Source organism: Marmota monax, unplaced genomic scaffold (assembly GCF_021218885.2).
Source record: "Marmota monax isolate L192 unplaced genomic scaffold, Marmota_monax_Labrador192_F-V1.1 WCK01_AAM20220418_F8-fsc00061, whole genome shotgun sequence".
NCBI lineage: Eukaryota > Metazoa > Chordata > Mammalia > Rodentia > Sciuridae > Marmota > Marmota monax.
This window is the reverse complement of record NW_026695230.1, coordinates 19,434,763-19,458,598: the sequence shown is the minus strand read 5'-3', so window position 1 is coordinate 19,458,598 and position 23,836 is coordinate 19,434,763. Positions and strand designations below refer to the sequence as shown.

Sequence of the window (23,836 nt, the reverse complement as noted above, 5' to 3'; positions counted from 1 at the left end):
TGTCTCTAAATAAAATAGAAAATAGAGATGAGGATGTGGCTCAGTGGTCGAGTGCCGCTAAGTTCAATCCCTGGTAATTTCCCCTCCAAAAAAATTGAGCAAAAAAATTAAATAGAAATTTCTCTAAAGAAGACATAAAAATGGCCATTAAACACATTAGAGAATGCTCTACATCAACAGTTATTAGGGAAATTCAAATCAAAACCACATTTAGGTGCTACTTAAACTCATTAGGATGCATGAAATCAAATAAATGTAAAATAACAGGTGCTGGAGAGGAGGTAATGAATTAGGAAATTTGTACATTGTTGGAGATAATGCAAAACAGTTCAGATACTATGGAAAACACTTTGGTGTTTCCTCAAACATTAACTATAAAATTATCATATAACTCAGCAACTCTACTCCCAAGTATACACCCCAAAACATTGAAAATAAGTACTCAAACAAGTTATTTGTATGTATATATTGCCATAATAGCACTATTTTCCTTAGCCAAAAGGTAGAAACAGATCAAATGGAAAACAAAATGTGGCAAATACTTAAAATGGAATACTATCTACACATAAAAGGAATAAAGTTCTGATACATGTCACAATGTAAATGAAGCTCAAAAACATACTAAAGTGAAAGTATCTAGGCACAAAATTCACACTGTATGATATCATTCATATGAAATATCCAGAATATATAAATACATATAAATATACAGAACACAGATTTATGGTTTCCAGGGTCTGGGAGGAGTAGGGAGGGTAAAGGGAGGAAACTGTTTAATGGGTAAGGGGCTTAACTTTAGAGTAAAGGACATTTTTTGGAACTGGACAGGTGATATTTACACAACATTGTGAATGTACTAAATGCCATTGAATTGTTCTCTTTAAAATAAACAAATAAAACAAAGGTATTGTGTCCATCTACTATATATATAAAGTAATATATGTATATATTATATATATGTAATTTTATTTTATGTGCATTTGAGTTCAGTAAATTATTTTTTTAATAAAGCAGCATGAAACATAGCTCCTTTTATAAATGATGCTGTCATGTCTATGTGGAATTAATTACAATGAAGATTTCAGGGAAAGTCCTGAATCATGTCCGGCAAACGAAGGGGTGGATTAGTTTTAGACTTACATTCTTCTATGAATTTGCTGATCTTCTCTGCCAGGCTGCGCTGGTTTATGGCTTTCAGGACCTCGTGGGTCACAGTCTTCGAGTATTCTTCCCCATAATATTGGATCAATAGGTCGGCAAGTGTGAGTGCGTTTGCTTGCTGCAGAGTGCCCCTACGAATGTGGTCATATCCTGCAGCAAGAGGTATGCTTGTCAGTTGGAATTTGAACTTTGACAATTCCTCCTCGATGAGGTCCTCAAGGATGGTAAGAAGGAATGCCTTTGATGTGCTTTCCATTCTGCACAGTTGAATCCTGAGGAAATGATGTCCTTGAAGTTACTGACCTGAAATGAATTATCACATGAATGATGGGAATTACATGAGGCAAGTGCTTGAAGAGAAGACAGAAAAAGAGAAGTAGAGGGGAGATCAGTAATGTTTTGCTGAAAAACAAAAACAAACCCTGATCCTCAGAAGATGTGCCTATGGTATATATTCCTTACATAGAGGATATTTGTCAAAGATTCAGAACAACTTACCTGTCTTCCCTTTTCCCCACAATCTTGCTGTATCCCTAGAATTCCCAAGATTATCTATTAGATGATATCTGTTTGTGGAGAATGGAATGAGATGGGATCCTATGGAGTGGGATGTATGTTATTTCCTAGTAGACACTTATTTCCTAATAAAGAAGTAAGTGAATTATAAGCAGTTACAATGAATGAAAGTTTAACAGAAAGATGAAGATACTCATGCTTGTATTTCTTGTGTGTCTTGGGTGGGCAGGCAGTTTTTTTTAGGAGATTTTATTTGCATATGAAAATTGGGACAAACAATAGGAATAGCAAAAATTAGTTCTCTGATTTCTTGGTATTCAATAGAATCTTTACCCTTCTCCTGTGATTCCTACTCTCATTTTCTTCTACTTTGTCCCAAGCTGAAAAATAACTTTTCTAGGTGTGTAAGTATTTGAAATTAAAGCCATTATCACCATCTTTTATCAGTAATATTGCTGTCTTCTCCAACCCACCCCATCTTCCCCATTAAAACCCTGAGTATTCTTGAAGCTACAATAAAACATCTCTTTTCTAATGTTTCTTTTGATTTTCCCACAAAGATGTGATGTTATCTAATTTTCAACTCTCATAATTCTTATGACACTTGTTATAATTTTCTGTGTCTTTCAATTATTTCCCTCTGCTAGGTAGCAAGGACTCTTATCTAAATAAGCAATATACTGAGCATCAATTACATCCTGACTACTATGATAGATGTGCAACATAATTATCTTATTTATTTGTAACAGAAAATAAATAGGTATTATCCTATTTTATAGATTTAAAAACTCTAAAGCTAAGTACAGTAAGATAAGTTTGTGAGTAGAAGAATACATACAAGTCTTTCCAGTTCAAGAAACACCATTTCCCCAATACACCATTTTCCCAATACACCAATGGATATTACTCATTATTATGTATACTTCAGTTTATATAAAACGCTTTTACTTAATGGTTACAAAAATCAAAAGATTTTTTTTTTTTTTTTTTTTTTTTTTTGGAGGCACAATGTCCACATCTGGTGATGACTTCTTTTTTTTTTTTTTTTATTGTTGGCTGTTCAAAACATTACATAGTTCTTGATATATCATCTTTCACACTTTGCTTCAAGTGAGTTATGAACTCCCATTTTTACCCCATATACAGATTGCAGAATCACATCAGTTACACATCCATTGATTTACATATTGCCATATTAGTGTCTGTTGTGTTCTGCTGCCTTTCCTATCCTCTACTATCCCCCCTCCTCCCTCCCCTCCCCTCCCCACCCTTCTTCTCTCTCTACCCCCCCTATTGACCTTCATTTCTCCCCCTTGTATTATTTTTCCCTTTCCCCTCATTCCCTCTTGTATGTTCTTTTGTATAACCCTGAGGGTCTCCTTCCATTTCCATGCAATTTCCCTTTTCTCTCCCTTTCCCTCCCACCTCTCATCTCTGTTTAATGTTAATCTTCTTCTCATGCTCTTCGTCCCTACTCTGTTCTTAGTTACTCTCCTTATATCAAAGGAGACATTAGGCATTTGCTTTTTAGGGATTGGCTAGCTTCACTTAGCATAATCTGCTCTAGTGCCAACCATTTCCCTGCAAATTCTATGATTTTGTCATTTTTTAATGCAGAGTAATACTCCATTGTGTATAAATGCCACAATTTTTTAATCCATTCGTCTATTGAAGGGCATCTGGGTTGGTTCCAAAGTCTTGCTATTGTGAATTGAGCTGCTATGAACATCGATGTAGCAGTGTCCCTGTAGCATGCTCTTTTTAGGTCTTTAGGGAATAGACCAAGAAGGGGAATAGCTGGGTCAAATGGTGGCTCCATTCCCAGCTTTCCAAGAAATCTCCATACTGCTTTCCAAATTGGCTGCACCAATTTGCAGTCCCACCAGCAATGTACAAGTGTACCCTTTTCCCCACATCCTCGCCAGCACTTGTTGTTGTTTGACTTCATGATGGCTGCCAATCTTACTGGAGTGAGATGGTATCTTAGGGTGGTTTTGATTTGCATTTCTCTGACTGCTAGAGATGGTGAGCATTTTTTCATGTACTTGTTGATTGATTGTATGTCCTCCTCTGAGAAGTGTCTGCTCAGGTCCTTGGCCCATTTGTTGATTGGGTTGTTTGTTCTCTTATTGTCTAATTTTTGGAGTTCTTTGTATACTCTGGATATTAGGGCTCTGTCTGAAGTGTGAGGAGTAAAGATTTGTTCCCAGGATGTAGGCTCTCTATTTACCTCTCTTATTGTTTCTTTAGCTGAGAAAAAACTTTTTAGTTTGAGTAAGTCCCATTTGTTGATTCTAGTTATTAACTTTTGTGCTATGGGTGTCCTATTGAGGAATTTGGAGCCAGACCCCACAGTATGTAGATCGTAGCCAACTTTTTCTTCTATCAGACGGCGTGTCTCTGATTTGATATCAAGCTCCTTGATCCATTTTGAATTCACTTTTGTGCATGGCGAGAGAAAGGGATTCAGTTTCATTTTGTTGCATATGGATTTCCAGTTTTCCCAGCACCATTTGTTGAAGATGCTATCCTTCCTCCATTGCATGCTTTTAGCCCCTTTATCAAATATAAGATAGTTGTAGTTTTGTGGATTGGTTTCTGTGTCCTCTATTCTGTACCATTGGTCCACCCGCCTGTTTTGGTACCAGTACCATGCTGTTTTTGTTACTATTGCTCTGTAGTATAGTTTGAAGTCTGGTATCGCTATACCGCCTGATTCACACTTCCTGCTTAGCATTGTTTTTGCTATTCTAGGTCTTTTATTTTTCCATATGAATTTCATGATTGCTTTCTCTATTTCTACAAGAAATGCCTTTGGGATTTTGATTGGCATTGCATTAAACCTATAGAGAACTTTTGGTAATATCGCCATTTTGATGATGTTAGTTCTGCCTATCCATGAACAGGGTATATTTTTCCATCTTCTAAGATCTTCTTCTATTTCTCTCTTTAGGGTTCTGTAGTTTTCATTGTATAAGTCTTTCACCTCTTTTGTTAGGTTGATTCCCAAGTATTTTATTTTTTTTGAAGATATTTTGAATGGAGTGGTTGTCCTCACTTCCATTTCAGAGGATTTGTCGCTGATATACAGGAATGCCTTTGATTTATGCGTGTTGATTTTATATCCTGCCACTTTGCTGAATTCATTTATTAGCTCTAATAGTTTCTTTGTAGAGCCTTTTGGGTCTGCTAGGTATAGAATCATATCATCTGCAAATAGTGATAATTTAAGTTCTTCTTTTCCTATTTTTATGCCTTTAATTTCTTTCGTCTGTCTAATTGCTGTGGCCAGTGTTTCGAGAACTATGTTGAACAGAAGTGGTGAGAGAGGGCATCCCTGTCTTGTTCCAGATTTTAGAGGGAATGCCTTCAATTTTTCTCCATTCAGAGTGATGCTAGCCTGAGGCTTAGCATAGATTGCTTTTACAATATTGAGGTATGTTCCTGTTATCCCTAGTTTTTCTAGAGTTTTGAACATAAAGGGATGCTGTACTTTGTCGAATGCTTTTTCCGCATCTATCGAGATGATCATATGGTTCTTATTTTTAAGTCTATTGATGTGGTGAATAACATTTATTGATTTCCGTATATTGAACCAGCCTTGCATCCCAGGGATGAATCCTACTTGATCATGGTGCACAATTTTTTTGATATGTTTTTGTATCCGATTCGCCAGAATTTTATTGAGGATTTTTGCATCTAGGTTCATTAGAGATATTGGTCTGAAGTTTTCTTTCTTTGAAGTGTCTTTGTCTGGTTTAGGTATCAGGGTGATGTTGGCCTCGTAGAATGAATTTGGAAGTTCTCCCTCTTTTTCTATTTCCTGAAGTAGCTTGAAAAGTATTGGTATTAGTTCCTCTTTAAAGGTTTTGTAAAATTCTGCTGTATACCCATCCGGTCCTGGGCTTTTCTTAGTTGGTAGTCTTTTGATGGTTTCTTCTATTTCCTTGATTGATATTGGTCTGTTTAGGTTGTCTATATCCTCCTGACTCAATCTGGGCAGATCATATGACTTCAGAAATTTATCGATGCCTTCACTATCTTCTAATTTATTGGAGTATAAGGATTCAAAATAATTTTTGATTATCTTCTGTATTTCTGAAGTGTCTGTTGTGATATTGCCTTTTTCATCCCGTATGCTAGTAATTTGAGTTCTCTCTCTTCTTCTCTTCGCTAGCATCGCTAAGGGTCTGTCGATTTTGTTTATTTTTTCAAAGAACCAACTTTTAGTTTTGTCAATTTTTTCAATTGTTTCTTTTGTTTCGATTTCATTAATTTCAGCTCTGATTTTAATTATTTCTTGCCTTCTACTTCTTTTGCTGTTGTTTTGCTCTTCTTTTTCTAGGATTTTGAGATGAAGCATGAGATCATTTATTTGTTGGTTTTTTCTTTTTTTAAGGAATGAACTCCAAGCAATGAATTTTCCTCTTAGAACTGCTTTCAATGTGTCCCACAGATTCCGATATGTTGTGTCTGTGTTTTCATTAATCTCTAAGAATTTTTTAATTTCCTCCTTGATGTCTTCTATAACCCATTGATCATTCAGTAACCTATTGTTCATTCTCCAAGTGATGTATGCTTTTTCCTTCCTTCTTTTATCGTTGATTTTCAGTTTCATTCCATTATGATCAGATAGGATGCATGGTATTATCTCTACTCCTTTATATTGTCTAAGCGTTGCCCTGTGACATAATATATGATCTATTTTTGAGAAGGATCCATGTGCTGCTGAGAAAAAAGTGTAACTGCTTGATGTTGGGTGGTATATTCTATATATGTCAATTAAGTCTAGGTTATTAATTGTGTTATTGAGTTCTATAGTTTCCTTATTCAACTTTTGTTTGGAAGATCTGTCCAGTGGCGAGAGAGGTGTGTTGAAGTCTCCCATGATTATTGTATGGTGGTCTATTAGACTCTTGAACTTGAGAAGAGTTTGTTTGATGAACATAGCTGCGCCATTGTTTGGGGCATATATATTTATGATTGTTATGTCTTGTTGGTGTATGGTTCCCTTAAGCAGTATGTAGTGTCCCTCTTTATCCCTTTTGATTAACTTTGGCTTGAAATCTATTTTATTTGATATGAGTATGGACACTCCTGCTTTTTTCCGAAGTCCATATGAGTGATATGATTTTTCCCAACCTTTCACCTTCAGCCTATGTATGTCTTTTCCTATCAAATGCGTCTCCTGTAGGCAGCATATTGTTGGGTCTTGTTTTGAGATCCATTCTACTAGCCTGTGTCTCTTAATTGGTGAGTTTAAGCCATTAACATTTAGGGTTATTATTGAGATATGGGTTGTTGTTCCAGCCATATTTGTTTATTTATGTTACTAAACATGGTTTGTTTTCCTCTTTGATTATTCCCCCCCCTTTACTGTCCTACCTCCCACTGTTGGTTTTCATTGTTATTTTCCATTTCCTCTTCCTGTAATGTTTTGCTGAGGATGTTTTGAAGAGATGGTTTTCTAGCTGCATATTCTTTTAACTTTTGTTTGTCGTGGAAGGTTTTAATTTCATCTTCCATCCTGAAGCTTAATTTCGCTGGATACACAATTCTTGGTTGGAACCCATTTTCTTTCAGTGTTTGAAATATGTTATTCCAGGATCTTCTAGCTTTCAGAGTCTGTGTTGAAAGATCAGCTGTTATCCTGATTGGCTTGCCCCTAAATGTAATCTGCTTCCTTTCTCTTGTAGCTTTTAAAATTCTCTCCTTATTCTGTATGTTGGGCATCTTCATTATAATGTGTCTAGGTGTGGATCTCTTATAATTTTGCACATTCGGCGTCCTGTAGGCTTCTAGAATTTGGGATTCTGTCTCATTCTTCAAGTCTGGGAAGTTTTCTCGTATTATTTCATTAAATAAATTGCTCATTCCTTTGGTATGGAGTTCTATACCTTCCTGTATCCCAATGACTCTTAAGTTTGGTCTCTTAATGTTATCCCATATTTCTTGGATGTTCTGCTCATGGTTTCTTAACAGTCTTGCTGAGCTGTCTATGTTCTTTTCAAGTTGAAATACTTTGTCTTCATTGTCTGATGTTCTATCTTCTAAGTGTTCTACTCTGCTGGTAGTACTCTCAATTGAGTTTTTAAGTTGGTTTATTGCTTCCTGCATTTCTAGGATTTCTGTTTGTTTGTTTTTTATAACCTCTATCTCCCTGTATAGTTGATCCTTTGCTTCCTGGATTTGTTTGTGTAATTCCTTGTCGAAGTGATCTTTCATTGTCTGATTTTGCTGTCTAATTTCTTCCTTGATACTCCAGATCATCTGAAGCATATATATCCTGAATTCTTTATCTGACATTCCATCTGCTGCAGCTGTTACCTCTTCTAAAGTTGAGCTGACCTGCATTGCTTGTAATCCTTTCTTTCCTTGTCTTTTCATACTGCTTGCGTTTCTTTCTTCTTGGTGAAACTGTTGTGTTTTTGAAATTTTTCCCCCCCCTATATATTTATGTTGCTCTTGTATAGTTGAAAATTCTCCCTTGCAGGTGCGGGCAGGGGCTCTGCTCTGCCCCTCCTCCAATTGGTGTGAGGTGTCTACCACGCCCGCGGACCCCTGGGCCTGATCCGCTGTTCTGTCGCAGGTCTGCCTACCTTGCAGGTGGGGGCGAAGGCTCTGCCCTGCCCCTCCTACCACGCCCGGGGACCGCTAGGCCTGATCTGCAGGTTGGTCGCAGGTCTGCCCACCTTGTGGGCAAGGGTGTCAGTTCCGCTCCGCCCCCACTCCAATTGGGGTCACTTGACCACCACACAGGCGAGCCGCTGGGCCTGATCTGGGCGCGGGCTAAGGCTCTGCTCTGCCCCTACTCCAGTTGGGGTGGAGTGTGTACCACGCTGGCAGGCCGCTGGGCCTGATCCACAGGTCTGTCGCAGGTCTGCTTACCTTGCCAGCGCGGGCGGTGGCTCTGCCCTGCCCCTCTTACCACGCCTGCAGACCGCTGGGCCTGATCTGCAGGTTGGTCGCAGGTCTTCCTACCTTGCGGGAGTGGGCGGCGGCCCCTCTCCTCGCCTCTGGCTCAACGACAAAGCGAGAGAGACTCGGGTATCTGTGACTCACCCTCCCTACCAGGGGACCAACTGTTTCCGTCGCCGCTGGCACCGATGAAGTTTTCTCCTCGGCCGCTCTCCGATGACATCAGATCTCTGCCATGCTGGCATCCCCTGCTCTATGGCTGAATCCCATTTTCTTCTCTTCCAATAGGCGGAGCTGTGCCCTCTGAGCTGAGCTTCTGCCCTCTATGTGCTGACAGAAATCCCTGTACGGTGGCTCCTGGGAGTCTCTCAATCCTGTTAGTCCAGAGCCCTTTCACTTATCCGGCCCCTCCCCCTGTTCCTCCTCCCAGCCAGCCAGCCAGGTCCTGTTCACCAGAGGCGGTTCCCCCAAGGATCTGATTACACTTGCAGCCCCACCGCGTGTCCTATATCCCGAACGATGAACACCCTCTCTGTCATTCAATTAAGCCCCAGTGCTGTGGTGGGGTGATCTGGGAACCAACAGTTAAATTTTTCAGGACCCCTTTGGTGGGCACGCCCCCAGAAACTGGCGGCTAAGATCTTGGGTGTCGCCGCTGGAGTTAAGGGGAGGTGGGGATCTGGAGTCCCCTCTGCATCCCTACAGACACGCCCCCGGTGGTTTCCTGGCTGCTTGTATCTGGAGGGGGTGGGAGTCACACACCTGCTAATGTGGATTCCGCTGGGAAGGAATTCTGTCGGCGGAACTCTGGTGATGTCACCACTCTGCTATGGCAGGCCCCAGGCTCCTTGCCAGAGTGTCCGAAGGGAGGGGTGGGACTGGTCTGTCTCTGGTTGGTTTCAGCTCCCGGTTTGCTATTTCATGAAGGCTTGGCGAGAGACCTCTTCCTAGAGTCCCTGCACCACTCCTGCTGCGCTGCGCCTCGGAGGCTATCCGCCCTGACGCAGGGGCGGCGTGCAGGCAGCCGACAGTCGCCGAGTCGCGCGGGCAGCGGCTGGCGGGTCTGGACCTCTGCGCTGCGTGGCGGGGAGGCTATCCGCCCTGACGCAGGGGCGGCGTGCAGGCAGCCGACAGTCGCCGAGTCGCGCGGGCAGCGGTTGGCGGGTCTGGACCTCTGCGCTGCGTGGCGGAGATTCACTCGTCTAGCGCAGACTGTCACCTCCAAAAATCCTTCCAATTCCCGGCCGGTCTCTCTTTAGTGGAATTTTGCTAGGAGTTTCTCAGCAGGTCATATCTAAGCGTATCCATGCGTCTCTCTGACCCCTTTGTTGAGGAGGTACTGAAAGCGCTGCCTCCCCTCTCGCCGCCATGTTGGATCCCCTCAAAAGATCTTTAACTTTGCTTCTTTTGCCCCACCTTCTCACCACCAAATCACCAATTATATATTTAAACTTTTTGCTTTCATTGCCAAATTAACATTAAGCAATATTTTAACACAGTGCAACAAGAAATGATCCATGTGATGGATTCTCAATTATAAAAATAGAGACAAGATTTCTTCCCACAGAATACTTTCATATCAGGTCAGGGTAGGATGTTGAAGGAAATGTGAGAAAAACAGTAGAAAAACAATAGAAATATTAGTATGATTATGTCTGATTATTCAGACGATGGAATAGGATGATGTGGTGAAATACTACCATGGAATGGAGGATAGGGACTCTTGGGAAAAGACTACTCTGATGATGTGATAGTTAACATTAAACCTGAAAGGAGATAAGAAGGCTGATATGTGAAGAACTGAGAGAAGAACCATCTAAGAATAAGGAAGAGACAAGGCAAATGCCTAAAACAGAATCAAATTTTGTGTTTTGTGTACTAGAATAAAGGCCAGTGTGGTTGGAACAAAACTGCAAAACAGATGATCGTCAGAAAGCTATGATTCATATAGCATCTTTTTAGGTCATGTAAGGATTTAGGGTTTGGTTCTATGTAATGGGAAGCAATCAAAGAACACTGAAATATGGAAAGAATACTGGTAAACATTAAGAAAGCATTGTAAAGGTCCAAAAATAATGGCAAATTGGACTGAGAGTATAGTAAGGAAATAATGAACAATGGTCATATTTAGGTTTTACATTGTAAGCATTACCAGCCAGAATTATTGATGGTTTGGTTATGGGATATAAAGGAAAGTGCAAATTAAAGAATAATGTAGTAGACAGGAGTCTAAGATGTTCCCCAGGATTCTCACCCCCTGGTATACATACTGTGTATCATCTTTTTCTCTTTAATGTGAGCAGAATCCATAAATATGACCAGACATCACTTCTGTGATTATGTTACCTTTGATGACAAAGGGAAAGTTTTACTGGGAGGCTTTACTTAATAAGCTATGCTCTTAAAAGAGATAAGAAGCAGCAGCAGGTGGACTTCTGTTTATGTAGAAGGAAGCATGTTGTAAACTGCCTGCATGGGTCACATGTTAAGGAACTTCAGGCAGCCTCTGGGGAGTGAGACTGACCTGAGGCTAACAGCCAGTAAGAAAATAAGGATCTCAGTCCTATAGGTACAAAAAACCGAATTATTATAATAATTTAAATGATTTTGGAAGATGACCTTGAACTTGAGTTGAGAACTGCAGCATTTTGATACTTATATTGCAGCCTCTTATAATCTTGAATAGAAGATCCAGGCCACCCATATTTAGACTCCTGACCCAACTAAAATAGTTAATTAGTATTTTTTAAAATAGTTTACATAATTTATTTAATAACTTTGCATCATTCATGAAATTTAATTAGAAAGGTGATTAATGATGATGATGATAGCAATATATTCAATTCTTACAATGAATTAGGCAATATTTAGTATGTTAAGGTACTAAATTGATAATTTTTTATGTAGTGATTGAAAACAAATACAGAGAATTCTGGCACAAGCAAATAGATTAATGATGGTGCCATGATTTTAGATGGTCAAGATTTATTACATGAACAGATTGGGGTCTTACTTAGGTTACAATATATAGTAGAAAGTTAAGTGAAAATGGTGATTAGACTCATATGGGGTGTATATTTTAAGGGATAGGTCCAATTTGGAGATACTAATTAGAGAGCCATCAGTATTTGAAGGCATGGGACTTGTAAGGTCTCTTGGGAAGAAGGTATGGGAGAGAAGAAAAAGTGCCCTGGCACTAAGTAACATTCCAACATTTAAAGAAGCAGTAAAGGGGACTAAACAGAAGGATCCAAAGAGGAAAAGTTAGGGAATGAGACAAAAGTGGGATCCTTGAAGACTGTGTCTTGGTTCCTTGAGTTTCCAAGGAATCTATTTTTGTTTTCTTTATATATTTTCAGTATTTTTTAATACATTTGTAGAAGATTACCACAAAGGTTAATATTTTGATACTAGTAGGAAGTAATGACTGTCAAAGATGGGACTGATTAGATATAAAAATAAAACTATTTAAAGGATTAAAATAGCAGGACTTTTAAATTATTTGTGGAAATAGAAGTATAGGAGGCTTTAAAGGTGATTCCTATATGAAAAATTGTGATATATATGTGTATTAAGAATTGTAATGCAAAAACAAAACAAAACAAAAACAAAGTACATGTATAAAGACATAAATTGTCATGAACATACTTTATATACAGATATGAAAAATTGTGCTCTATATGTGTAATAAGAATTGTAATGCATTCCACTGCTATCTTGTATTTAAAAAATAATATCAATAAAAGATAAAAAAATTAAAGCAACATTTGAATAAAAAAAGGTGATTCCTAAGTTTGTGCATAATTGAGTAATTTATTGAGAAGGAGGACTACAGGGTTTGGGCATAGAGGAAGACAATCGATTCAGTTATCATACATTGAGTTTAATATAATGGTTAACATGTATGCTTTGTAATTTCTTTTAAGTGCTTTACATGTATTATTTATTACTTACAAAATATTAGTAATATCATATGTGTAATTTATACATGATAAATCAGGTCTATCTTGTCCATGGCTCTGTAACAACTTGGTTCTAGAACCAATGCTTTTTTTTTTTTTTTTTTTTGTGGTGTTGAGGATTGAACCCAGGGCCTTGTGCATGCAAAGCAGGCATTCTACAAAGTGAGCTGTAACCCCAGCCCTAGAACCAATGCTTTTAACTCCCATATCAACATCATAGTGGAGAAACCAACTCTTAAACTGGTTACATAGTTGTGCTCTGGAGGCCTCTTTGAGCTAAAGATTTAGGTTAGGGAATCATCATAATGATAAGAGCCACTACCATAAAAAATAAATGCAATCACATAGAGGAAATGTGATAAGAGAGATCAGTAAACTAAGGGCTCTTTATATGCAGAGCTGATATTCATTAGGCTGCAGGATGATCTTATCAATTGTTAAATATTGAAATACAGTGCTTTCATACTGTGATAAATAGATTCTTTTACTTCCAGATTCCCCCCTTCTCCAGCTTCTCAGGTTCCAATGAGTCCTGGATTGTTTCTGTCAAGGAGTAATATTCTCTATTTTATTTTGTTTATTTGTTCTACTACTTAATTTTTAAAAAATAATTTATTGAATATATTATATGGTGCTATAGTAGATGATGGAGAATCAAAGATAAATTGAGTACTTTCCTGCCCTTAAGAAATTTATGAAAAATGACAGACCTAAGTACAGCATGAATGTGATTAAGCTTGAATGCAATTACTTCAGCGTGTGGTACAGGAATTTAGAGGATGAAGCAGTTATTGTTATGCATTCACTGAATTCATTAATTCTAAAAGTATAAAAAGCCACTTTTCAGAGGCTGGGGCCATAACGCAGTGGCAGAGTGCTTGTGTGAAGCAATGGGTTTAATCCTCAACACCACATAAAAATAAACAAATAAAATAAAGGCATGCTGTCCATCTACAACTACAAAATAATAAAAAGAAAAAATAAAAAAAATTTTCAGCATCCTAGTATGAGCCAAAATTCACAAACGAGGTTAAAATAAAAGCAAAGCAGCTTTATTTGGGTGCAGAATAGATTTGCAAATCAGAATACAGAAGTTCAGGTTGGAAACTGAGTGGATGGTCCCATGAAAAGAGGCAGGACTGAGATTTTTATAACAAAAATGAAGAGGAATATCAGAATTTATTTCCCCATCAGCATTCTTTGGAGATAAGCAAAGATTGAGCAATGGTGAGAAACTAATGTGAATCAGGTTGGTTACAAATTTTTCAAGTCCTTTGAAATATCTATACCAAGAACAGAATGCTCACTCTGGCATCCTTTCAGATCTTCAGCACACTGATAAAGTACCAAAAATTGTTTATGTTCAGTTCTTGACACAATGTCTGTGTAGCAACTTGTCCCTGTCAGCAAGCCTCTAAAGCTGACAAAAGGATTTTTGTTTTGTCTTTGGCCATTCTGCAGCCATTCTGACTTTTAATCTATCATTTTCCCCTTTTCATCTAGTGTCTAAAGATGTTTAACCAGGCAGATTGCTCCACCAACAAAGCAATCTTCACTGGATGAAGACCATATTAAAGAATGTAGTTCAGGAGTCAGTGTTCCCCATTGTTCAGGGGAAATTTGATGGTGCTGGGAAAGTTCATTTCCAGGAAGTTGTGTCCAGTGATCCTAAGAGGCATGCAGGAAAAGGTATTTGAAAGACAGGGCCAAATTGGAGCAACGCTTTTTGGTTTGAACAGTTCTAGGGATGCCAACAGATACACAAATGGCATAAGTACAAACACAGCAATTAAGTTTCATTTTTTTTTTTTTGGTCTGGAGAACTGCAAGGAGTCAATATGAATCATTGGGCAAACATACTGGCAGAGGTTTTGTTCCCCTCTTACAGAAGTTGGAAAGACAAGTACAACATTTGTAGACAACAAAATTTAGAAGCATATGAAGTAAAATCATCAGGCATAGTTGGTGGTGGAAACTAGGACCTATCTGATCATCTTGAAACCTCCAAATTTGGTTCTTGTTTAGTTAAAACAAACCTTGGCAAATGCTTTTGCTCTGATCTGTTTGGTGGGGGCCCAAGAATTTCACTCTAGTGGCATAATAAGAATGTTCTCCATCCCACTCTGCAATCCCTCTCAATAATGGCCTCAGTTCCAAAATCAGCAAAATAGAACAGCAAGGGCATCAAGGACATTTTATTGCTCAGTCTCAGATGGCTGGATGCCATTTGTCCCTGTAAGAAGTTAGAGGACGCAGTCTGCTTGTGGGGGTTGCATAAGTAGTTAACATGCTAGAGTCTCAATTGTTATGGGAGTTAACCAGGTAGATTGCTCCATCAACTAAGAAGGTCCATGTATCATCATCCATGGAATTGAGAAAGGGCTATCAATCTGTTAATCCTTCCAATGTCTGGGCAGGGTTTCTAACCTGAAATCTCAGTTTTTATGTTTGTTCTGCACCAGAAGAAAACTATCTCTGTGATTTTTAATTTTTTTTGTACTGGAGATTGAACCCAGAGGTGTTTTAACAATAAGCCATATGCTCAGCCCCCTTTTCTTTGGCTTTTATTTTAAGACAGGGTCTCACTAAATTGCTTAGGGTCTTGCTAAATTGCTGAGGCTGGCCTTCAATTTGTGAACCTTCTGCTTCAGCCTCTCAAGTTGCTGGGATTTCAGGCATGCCCCATTGTGCCTGGCTTGTTTGTGATTTTTGTTTCACATTACATCTGTCAGGGGCTATATACTAGGGATTCAAAAGTTAATATTAAAAGTGTTCAGTGTCTTGTGGGGGACATGGGCACAGAATCTGACTCATGAACTTTAGGATGAAGATGGATATAGGTAAAGGGCACAGTGGAATGTGGTGAGAGTAAACTAGGACAGAAGGTATCAGGATAGGTAGAAAGAAAGCATGCAGGACTAAACAAGACTAGCCAAGATTTAAAGTCCATTTTTATATGGATTATATTTCCAGATATAAAGGTCACTTTCACCTACCTTGATCACGAACAACACTATTTAGGCAATTATTAGACCTTATCCATAAGGACACCAATGTAGTACTGTTTAAATTCACAAAGCATAGCCTTTAAAAACCAAAAAAGAAAAGAAAATTATCACCATTCCATTGGTGGTCAATGAGTCAGTTACCAATCCAAAGGGGCACTAAAAAACCCCTCTTTGATCATATCCCTGTACTATAGATTTACATGCCTAAACATGCCTGAGATATAGCTAGCACATTCCTTTCCAACACCTGCATTCTACTGTGTCTCTTAGAGTATGTACTTCTTACTGTCTCTCAATAAAAATCAATCTGCATCTTACTTTGCTCTGTCCTTAAATTCCTTTCTGCAATGATATCAAGGGTCCTCACAGCTCAAGTTGAGGTCCATCTCCCTTTTAGGGGATTTCCTTAGGACTTGCATCCTGATGACAGGAGCAGTAATTTTTTTTTCATTTTGTTTTTGGTTCCAGTAACAGTGACCACCTAAAGTGGGATAAGGCTCCAGCAAATTGGCAGGCAGATGAGATTTTACATTCTTTAGGAGATTTTGACTGATGGGAAATTACCTTACAGATTGCATAGTCCAGCCTCCATTTTAGAGATTAGAAATCTAGGAGCAGGCTGTGACCAGCCTGTTTTGCACATACTAGCAGCTGAACCAGGACTTAGATCTAGTTTTTGAGCCTATCCAGAGACCCCTCGTTTAATTCACATTGACTAATCCACCATGAGTTTAGGCTGACCCAAGCTGCAGGTGCACTTTGGTCTTTGTGTCCTCCCCACACCATTCATATCACCAGGAATAGGCCAGCCTTGGTGCCCTTGATGAGGATTCTCTCAAAGCTTCCTAAATTTGAACAAATAACTCTAAACCATATGTTTAAAGCAGGATCTTACTTAAAAGACAAAGAAGACAGAAAGAAAGGCACAGTGACACAAGAAAGGCAGAGGAAGAGCAATAAAGCAATGGAGAATGATGAGGAGATACAAAAGGGGAGACAGAAGGTGGGGCTGGGTAGGAGAGACAAAGAAGAGAAAGAAGAAACTGAAATAGAAAAGGAAAGCAAAGACCAGGAACAAGAAGACTTTCTGGCATACTATAGGAGAAAAAGAAGGTCTCTCTAGGCACCCGTGTTCCCTTCTCATATGGATAAGAGGGGACTCTAACCTCACTGTGGCCCCCTGTGGGAAGGGGATACTCACCAGAATGAATCCTGGGTCTTCTTTCAGTTCAGTCACACCAGGGGAGGGAAGGTTGTTCTTGCAGGTAGAAATTTCCCTCTTTATGGAGGCAGTTTGTAAACTGAGAAAACCAGTTTGCTTTAAAAAAAAAATGTGACTGAAAAATGAGATATGTGGAGATATCAGCTCCACAGGTGTTACCAGCCCACGCCTAGTTACTTACTATCTACAGGAAGGTGGGGAATGGGTATAGTTAGAGGTGTTATCCTTATTTTAAAACTTTGTCAATTACACTTCTTTACATATTAAATCAAGTCCAATGTTGGGATTTAAGATTTTTCCCATCTAGCTAGTGGGTAAGAGCAGGAATTGGATTCATACTGATCCATACTTAAATTCCAATGAGATCACTTGCTAGTTCAGTTAGATTACTGAAACTATCAGTCTCTGTCTTCTTGTTTTTGAAATGAGAATAATAATACTGAACTCCTACGGCTGACTAAAAATTAAATGAAATAACTAGGTAAACCACTTAACATACTGATGTTCTCTTAATCAGTATTCAACAAAGGTTAGCTTTTATTTTTCTTGTAGTGGGAAGCTTTACAGAAGGGATTCTTTTAAAAATGTCTTCCTTAACTGAATAGATAGCCTACATCTTGGGAGCAAATCTTTACCCCTCACACATCAGACAGAGCACTAATCACTAGGATATATAAAGAACTCAAAAAGCTAAATACCAAAACAAACAAACAAACAAACAAACAAAACAAATAACCCAATCAATAAATGGGCCAAAGACCTGAAGAGACACTTCTCAGAAGATGATGTACAATCAATTAACAAATACATGAAAAAATGTTCATCATCACTAGCAATTAGAGAAATGCAAATTAAAACCACTCTAAGATTTCATCTCACTCCAGTCAGAATGGCAGCTATTATGCATACAAACAACAATAAGTGTTAGCGAGGATGTGGGGAAAAAGGTACACTCATCCACTGCTGGTAGGACTGCAAATTGGTATAGCCAATATGGAAATTGGTATGAAGATTTCTTGGAAAATTGGGAATGGAACCCCCATTTGACCCAGTTATCCCTCTCTTTGGTCTATACCCAAAGGACTTAAAAACAGCATGCTACAGGGACAGCCACATCAATGTTTATAACAGCACAATTCATAATAGCTAAACTGTGGAACCAACCTAGATGCCCCTCAATAGATGAATGGATAAAAAAATGTGGCATATATACACAATGGAATTTTATGCAGCAATAAAAGAGAATAAAATCATGGCATTTGCAGGCAAATGGATAACGTTGGAGAAGATAATGCTAAGTGAAGTTAGCCAATCCCCAAAAAACAAATGCTGAATGTTTTCTTTGATGTAAGGAGGCTGATTCATAGTGGGATAGGGAGCAGAGCATGGAAGGAATAGAAGAACTCTAGATGGGGCAGATGGGTGGGAGGGACAGGGAGGGGTCAGGGGGTTAATAATGATGGTGGAATGAAATGGACATCATTATCCAAAGTACATGTATGAAGACACGAATTGATATGAATATACTATGTATACAACCACAGATATGAAAAATTGTGCTCTATATATGTAATAAGAATTATAATGCATTCTACTGTCATATATAAATAAAAAAAATTACATAAAAAATGTCTTCCTTAGGGAGAGAGATGTCGGAAGGTTCCTTGGTATTGTTGATTTGGACCTTTTGTATAAGGTAGTTATCAGGAAGAAGCACCAATTCAGGGTAAAAATATCTAAAAAACCAAAGGTTGAATGTTTTCTCTGATATGTGGAAGCTAACCCACAATAAGTGGAGGGGGAAGAATACAAAAAAGAATAGAAGTTCAGTGGAGTAGACAAAGGGGAGGATTGGAAAAGGAAAGACAGTGGAATTCAGGAATGAATCTGACATAATTTTCCTATGTAAAAAAAATACATGAATATACCACAGTGAATCTCACCATTGTGTACATCCACAAGAAATTAATTAAAAAAATAACTATGGGTAAGTGGCAGAAAGATCAATAAAGAGAAGAGAACAGCGTGTGGGGGGAGAGAAGGGGAAGGAGAGGTACTTGGGACTGAATTAGAATAAGATACATTCCATGCTTATATAATTATGTCAAAATGGATTTTACTGTCATGTATAACTACAAAGAACTAATAAAGTAAAAAAAAAAAGAGAGAGAAAATATTCCCCATTCTTTACCTGAGGGCTTAAAAAAAATCCTAGTATTATCCCTTAGACAGTGTTGATGTTTCTGGGTCTCTGAGGTCCCTGGGGTAGTAGACACCAGAAACACACCTGGCCCAACTACCCTGAGCAGTGGCTGTGTAGATTAACTAACATAGGCCATCACTAAAAGTGAGAAACCTGACTTTTTTTTTTTTAAACCTGTCTTTGGACTAGATGTCATGACACACCTGCTAAGTAATATACTGTCCCACCCACCTGCTCTGAAAGGGTTCTGTCCTAGCAGCTGCTGCTTTCACCTGCCCAGCAAGGAGGGTCTCACTGTCCTGGCAAGTGTTCCATCTCCCTGGAGACTGAGACTCCACTGCTGCCCTGGCCTGGAGGAGTCCTCTGCTTCCTGGTGTGTTCTGCATTCTTTTTGTACTCCTTGATTCAGGATTCAGTTCCCAGCAGCACTGGGTGGCTATGGCCAAATCTCCCCCAAACATCAGGGTATTTAAGGAGTGTTAATTAGGCAGGCCCTGGCCTGTTTTCCTTGCAGCCCTTCCTCTGAGCATGTGATTTGATAACAGTTTGAGATATTAACTTAGGTTATCTAGCATTTCACCCAGTCCATTTCTTACCTACATTCAAATATCTTGTTGCATCTGTGAATAACAGCCTTGGGGAGAGCATAAAACAGGACATTTTAACGTAAGTTTAGCACATGGGCTACCATAGAATAAATTGTGTTGAAGAAACAGGAATTATATTTCCAAGACCAAAGAAAGATTCACCCATAGGGAAAGCAGAGGGAGAGGGAGGTAAAAAGAGATGTGACAGTTCCACCAAAGTGAATTATGTACCCCCCCTTTTTTCTCTTTATGTACCCTGTTTTTTTTGTAATGCTGGCTGTAAGACTCAGAAGAGAAAAGGCTATGCGATGCCTCTGGTCATGGTGTCACAGGGAGGTGGAGAGATGCAGCTCCAAGCCTCAGTTCTTGTGTTCTTATGAAAGAAAATTACAAAAATTCAAGCAAGAAAACTTTATTGTAAGTGAAAATAAAGTATGGCTCAAGCAAAAAGCACTCTCACAAAGAGAGAGTGGGTCATCTCTGAGTAGAGAACTACAAAGGAAACAATGCCACTTCCTGATTGCTGTTTGACGTTTCACCTTCTGCAGTCCTCTCCAATCAGGGGTTCAATTTCTTTACGTTGGGTAGGGGAAGTTTTGACCTCAGCTTTGTCTGAAATTTTCATGGTGGCCATCTTATTCAGGGGGGCTTCATCTACAAGTTAATCCTCTTAATGTGGATATTGGGGTCAGCAGCCAGACAAAATTTACCTTAGTGAACCTGGGCTACTAAAAAAATTTCTCTTCTAAAATATATCGAGAAACAAAGCCATAAATCCTGACTTTATAATGACCTTGGTAGATCCTGTCAAGGGTTAGTCCTATTGATCTTGCTTTCTTGATGTATTTTTTTTCTTTCTTTTTTTTTTTGTTTTAATATTCTGGTGGGTTTTATTTCCCTTGTACTTTTCCATATTGCTTACATTGGGGATGACGAGGGTTGATTACTTTCCACAAAACAAATACTCTTTTCTAAATCAACTTCATGAAGGCATTTCTTTTTTTTTAATATTTATTTTTTCAGTTATAGGTGGACACAATATCTTTATTTCATTTTTTATGTGGTGCTGAGCATTGAACCCAGTGCCTCATGAATTCGAGATGAAAGCTCTCCCTCCGAGTTACAATCCCAGCCCCAAGGTATTTCTTTTCTACAATAAATGCACCAATTTTAAGTGTACATCTCTATGAATTTTGACAAATTACACCCATGGAACTACCATCAGATGTAGACCCTTTTATCACCCTGAAAAGTCCTCTCCCAGTTAACTCCCCACCCCAGCCCAACTAACAACTGATCTACTTTCTGTAACAGTGTATTAGATTTGCCTTTCTTGTGTTTCATGTAAATGAACTAATATGCTATGTACTCTTTGGCACCTGGCTTCTTGTCTCACCATGTTTTTGAGATTTATAATTCCATTGCATGTATCAGTAGTTTTTCTTTTTATTGCTTAAAAAATCTATTTTATGGAGATTCTGAAATTGCTTTATCTACTCACCTGTTGATAAACATTTAGGTTATTCCCTGTTTGCGATATTATAAATAAAGCTGCTATGACTGGTATAGAAGTAGAAATTCTGGATCCTAGAGTAAGTTTATGTTTATACGAAATTTCCAACCTGTTTTTCAAAGTAGTTGTACAATTTTACATCATCACCATAATCTATAAAAGTTTCAGTTGCTCCACATTTCTCCAAAGCTGAAAGGTTGTCAGTCTATTTCATTTTAATGGTACTGGAGGGTATGTAGTGGTCTCAAGTTCTGGTATTTTGATTAATTTTTTTTATTTGTTTTAATTAGTTATATATGACAGTAGAATGCATTTATGCACTTTGATATGTCATGCATAGATGGGATATTTCTTAATTGACTCCCATTGTTTCCACCTGCTTATTCTCAGGGTTAGTATATCAATTGTTTTCTACAGGTTGTTTGTACACTAAAGACAATTTCAAAGAAACTCGGTGACCCTGCTATATAATTGGTTCCCATTTCACTGCTTGTTCCTAACAATAGGGACCAAAAACAGTCCTGCAAAAGACTTCTTCCACCATCCAAATGTGTTATAAAGCATCTCAGAGATGAATGTCCCTGGCAATTTGGAACTTTCTCTTTGAATACCTGTGGAACTGATGCTGGAGTCATACTTTTCCTATTTTCTGATGTATGATCATTGTGTAAATCAAAATTAAATTTGTTTTTCTAGTTCTTCAGACTTAAGGCTTGAATTCAGAACTTACATTGTGTGTAGAAAAGTAACTTAACTTTGATTTAGAACCAGAGAGTGGAAGCACCCATTCCTATTATTAAACTGTTATATTATCCATAGAAACTTCACCTTTATTTCTCAGAGAGATTTCTAAAATGAAAATTTCCATGCTAGCTGGATGCAGTAGCTCACACTTGTAACCCAGTAGCTCGGATGGCTGAGACAGGAGGATCACAAGTTCAAAGCAGCCTAAAGAATTTAGCAAGGCCTTAAACAACTTAGAAAGACCCTATCTCAAACAAAACAAAACAAACAAACAACCAAAATAAAACAACAACAAAATGGGCTGGGACATGGTTAAACACCCTTGGGTTCAATCCCCCAGTACAAAAAAAACAAAACAAAAAACAAACAAAAAACCCAACAACAACAAAAAAACAAACCCTGCTAAAACCCTTCAATTATTTTCTATTATCTCTATAGTAAAGTTCTTCATACAAGACCCTTCATGATCTGTCTACTGCTCCCATGTCTTACCATTCCCATCTTCATTCCACCAATCATGTGCACATTCCTACAGTTCTTTAGTTTGTGTTTTATAACTCCATATTTTTTATTTGCATCATTTTTTACTTTCTTTTCTCTTTTCTGAATTGTTTTTTCCTTTTCTTTACATTGCTAATTCTTACTCATTTAGAACTCAGCCAAGCAACACCTCTCTGGGATATATTCTCCCACTCCATTCCCAGTGTGTTGGGTATTTCTGTTATCTGCCAAAGTGCACAGAGCTTGCCAACAGAGCACAGTATAGTGATTGGTCATGATGTGTCTGTTGCCTCTCCTAGATTCTGATTTCTTCAAGGATAATAATTGTATCTAATTATGGTAGTATTTCTAGTACATCAGTATCTTATACTTAACAGACCCTTAATATATACGTAATAATTAAATCACCATAGGATTTTATTTGAAATATTTTGTCTATTTTAGATTATGCCTCAAGCAATAAGTAGCATATTTAAAATTAAGGGGCAAGGCCACCATATAAGATCTGCAAAGAAGGTGGGAAAAAAAAAAGCCAACTGGACCTGTGATTGCTAATGAATAAATAACCCTTAGTTCACACCAAAGATATAAAATGGTCAGAAGTTGGAAGTCAGAAAAGGATACTTTAGAGAAAGTTGTCAATAAACTTTGCATATTCTCCCTACCTCATCTGTACATGTGGAGGGATAGGGAATTGAATTTGTTTCTCATCTGATGGCTATAGAAAAAGGCTTATTTCAGAACAACTACTCAAAGAGCTTTGTAATTGTATCATCTATGGCCTATTTGGGTTAGACATGACATAGGTTGCCAAGAGATAAAAGCAGATACCAAAAGATGGGATGCGAAGCATAATGTTAATATTGAAAATGCTTATCGGGAAGATGTAGTACCGGTGGGTTAGAAAGATGATTCATCATAAATTTTGATGATGACCAACTGGACAAGTGCTTTGCCAGAAAGTGCAGTGGCAAAAGGCTGAAGAGGTGCATCTCTATTTCACATGGTACCTCTAATCCTTCACCAGGAAATAGAGCCTCCATCCCCTCCCCCATGTCCAGTGATGAACACCTCCCTGTCCATGATGCTTTGTTCTGCACCAGTTACCACAGAGAGGTGGGGTTTATAGCTTTGATTCCTAAGTTACAAAACCAGTGACATCATTTGCTTAGCTTTCTTTGTCCCATTGTATGAATAACAACCCAAGGAACTTGGTGTGCATGCAAAAGAAGAGGTTTTTTTTTTTTTTTTTTTTTTTTTTTTTTTAAGATAAAATGAACTTTTTCTAACTCCCAGCAAACGTGAGAAAAAGTCAGTGCCCTTCAAAATAAAGTTTATCTAAATATTCTGGCCCATACTTGCTCCCCTTCCCCCTTAACTTGGTTAGGTTCTTGGGAATGGTAAGGGGCATTTCAGGGACATGGTGTTTCACTATCCTCCTTTTCTCCAAGGTTGATGCAATAATACTTATGTGGAGGTTGGCAGAGAAAAACTGATAAAA

The 23,836-nt window shown here is 38.3% G+C and overlaps 1 protein-coding gene across 4 annotated transcripts in view; it reads right to left on the bottom strand.

Annotated features, from left to right (window-relative positions):
* The window catches only part of LOC124088640 (interferon-induced very large GTPase 1), a 76,742-nt gene that overhangs the window by 6,352 nt on the left and 46,554 nt on the right, over nt 1-23,836 (bottom strand). Inside the window, exons 1-4 of one of the 4 annotated variants that reach the window (XM_058576909.1) lie at nt 19,222-19,407; nt 16,767-16,883; nt 15,554-15,642; nt 1,141-1,464 (exon numbers count right to left, since the gene is read on the bottom strand). In XM_058576909.1, the coding sequence (XP_058432892.1) occupies nt 1,141-1,417 (277 nt within the window). In that variant the 5' untranslated portion in view covers nt 1,418-1,464; nt 15,554-15,642; nt 16,767-16,883; nt 19,222-19,407. Of the gene's footprint in view, nt 1-1,140; nt 1,465-15,553; nt 15,643-16,766; nt 16,884-19,221; nt 19,408-23,836 lie in introns of those variants that run through there. The other 3 variants (XM_058576908.1, XM_046438374.2, XM_046438376.2) reach the window with 3 other exon arrangements.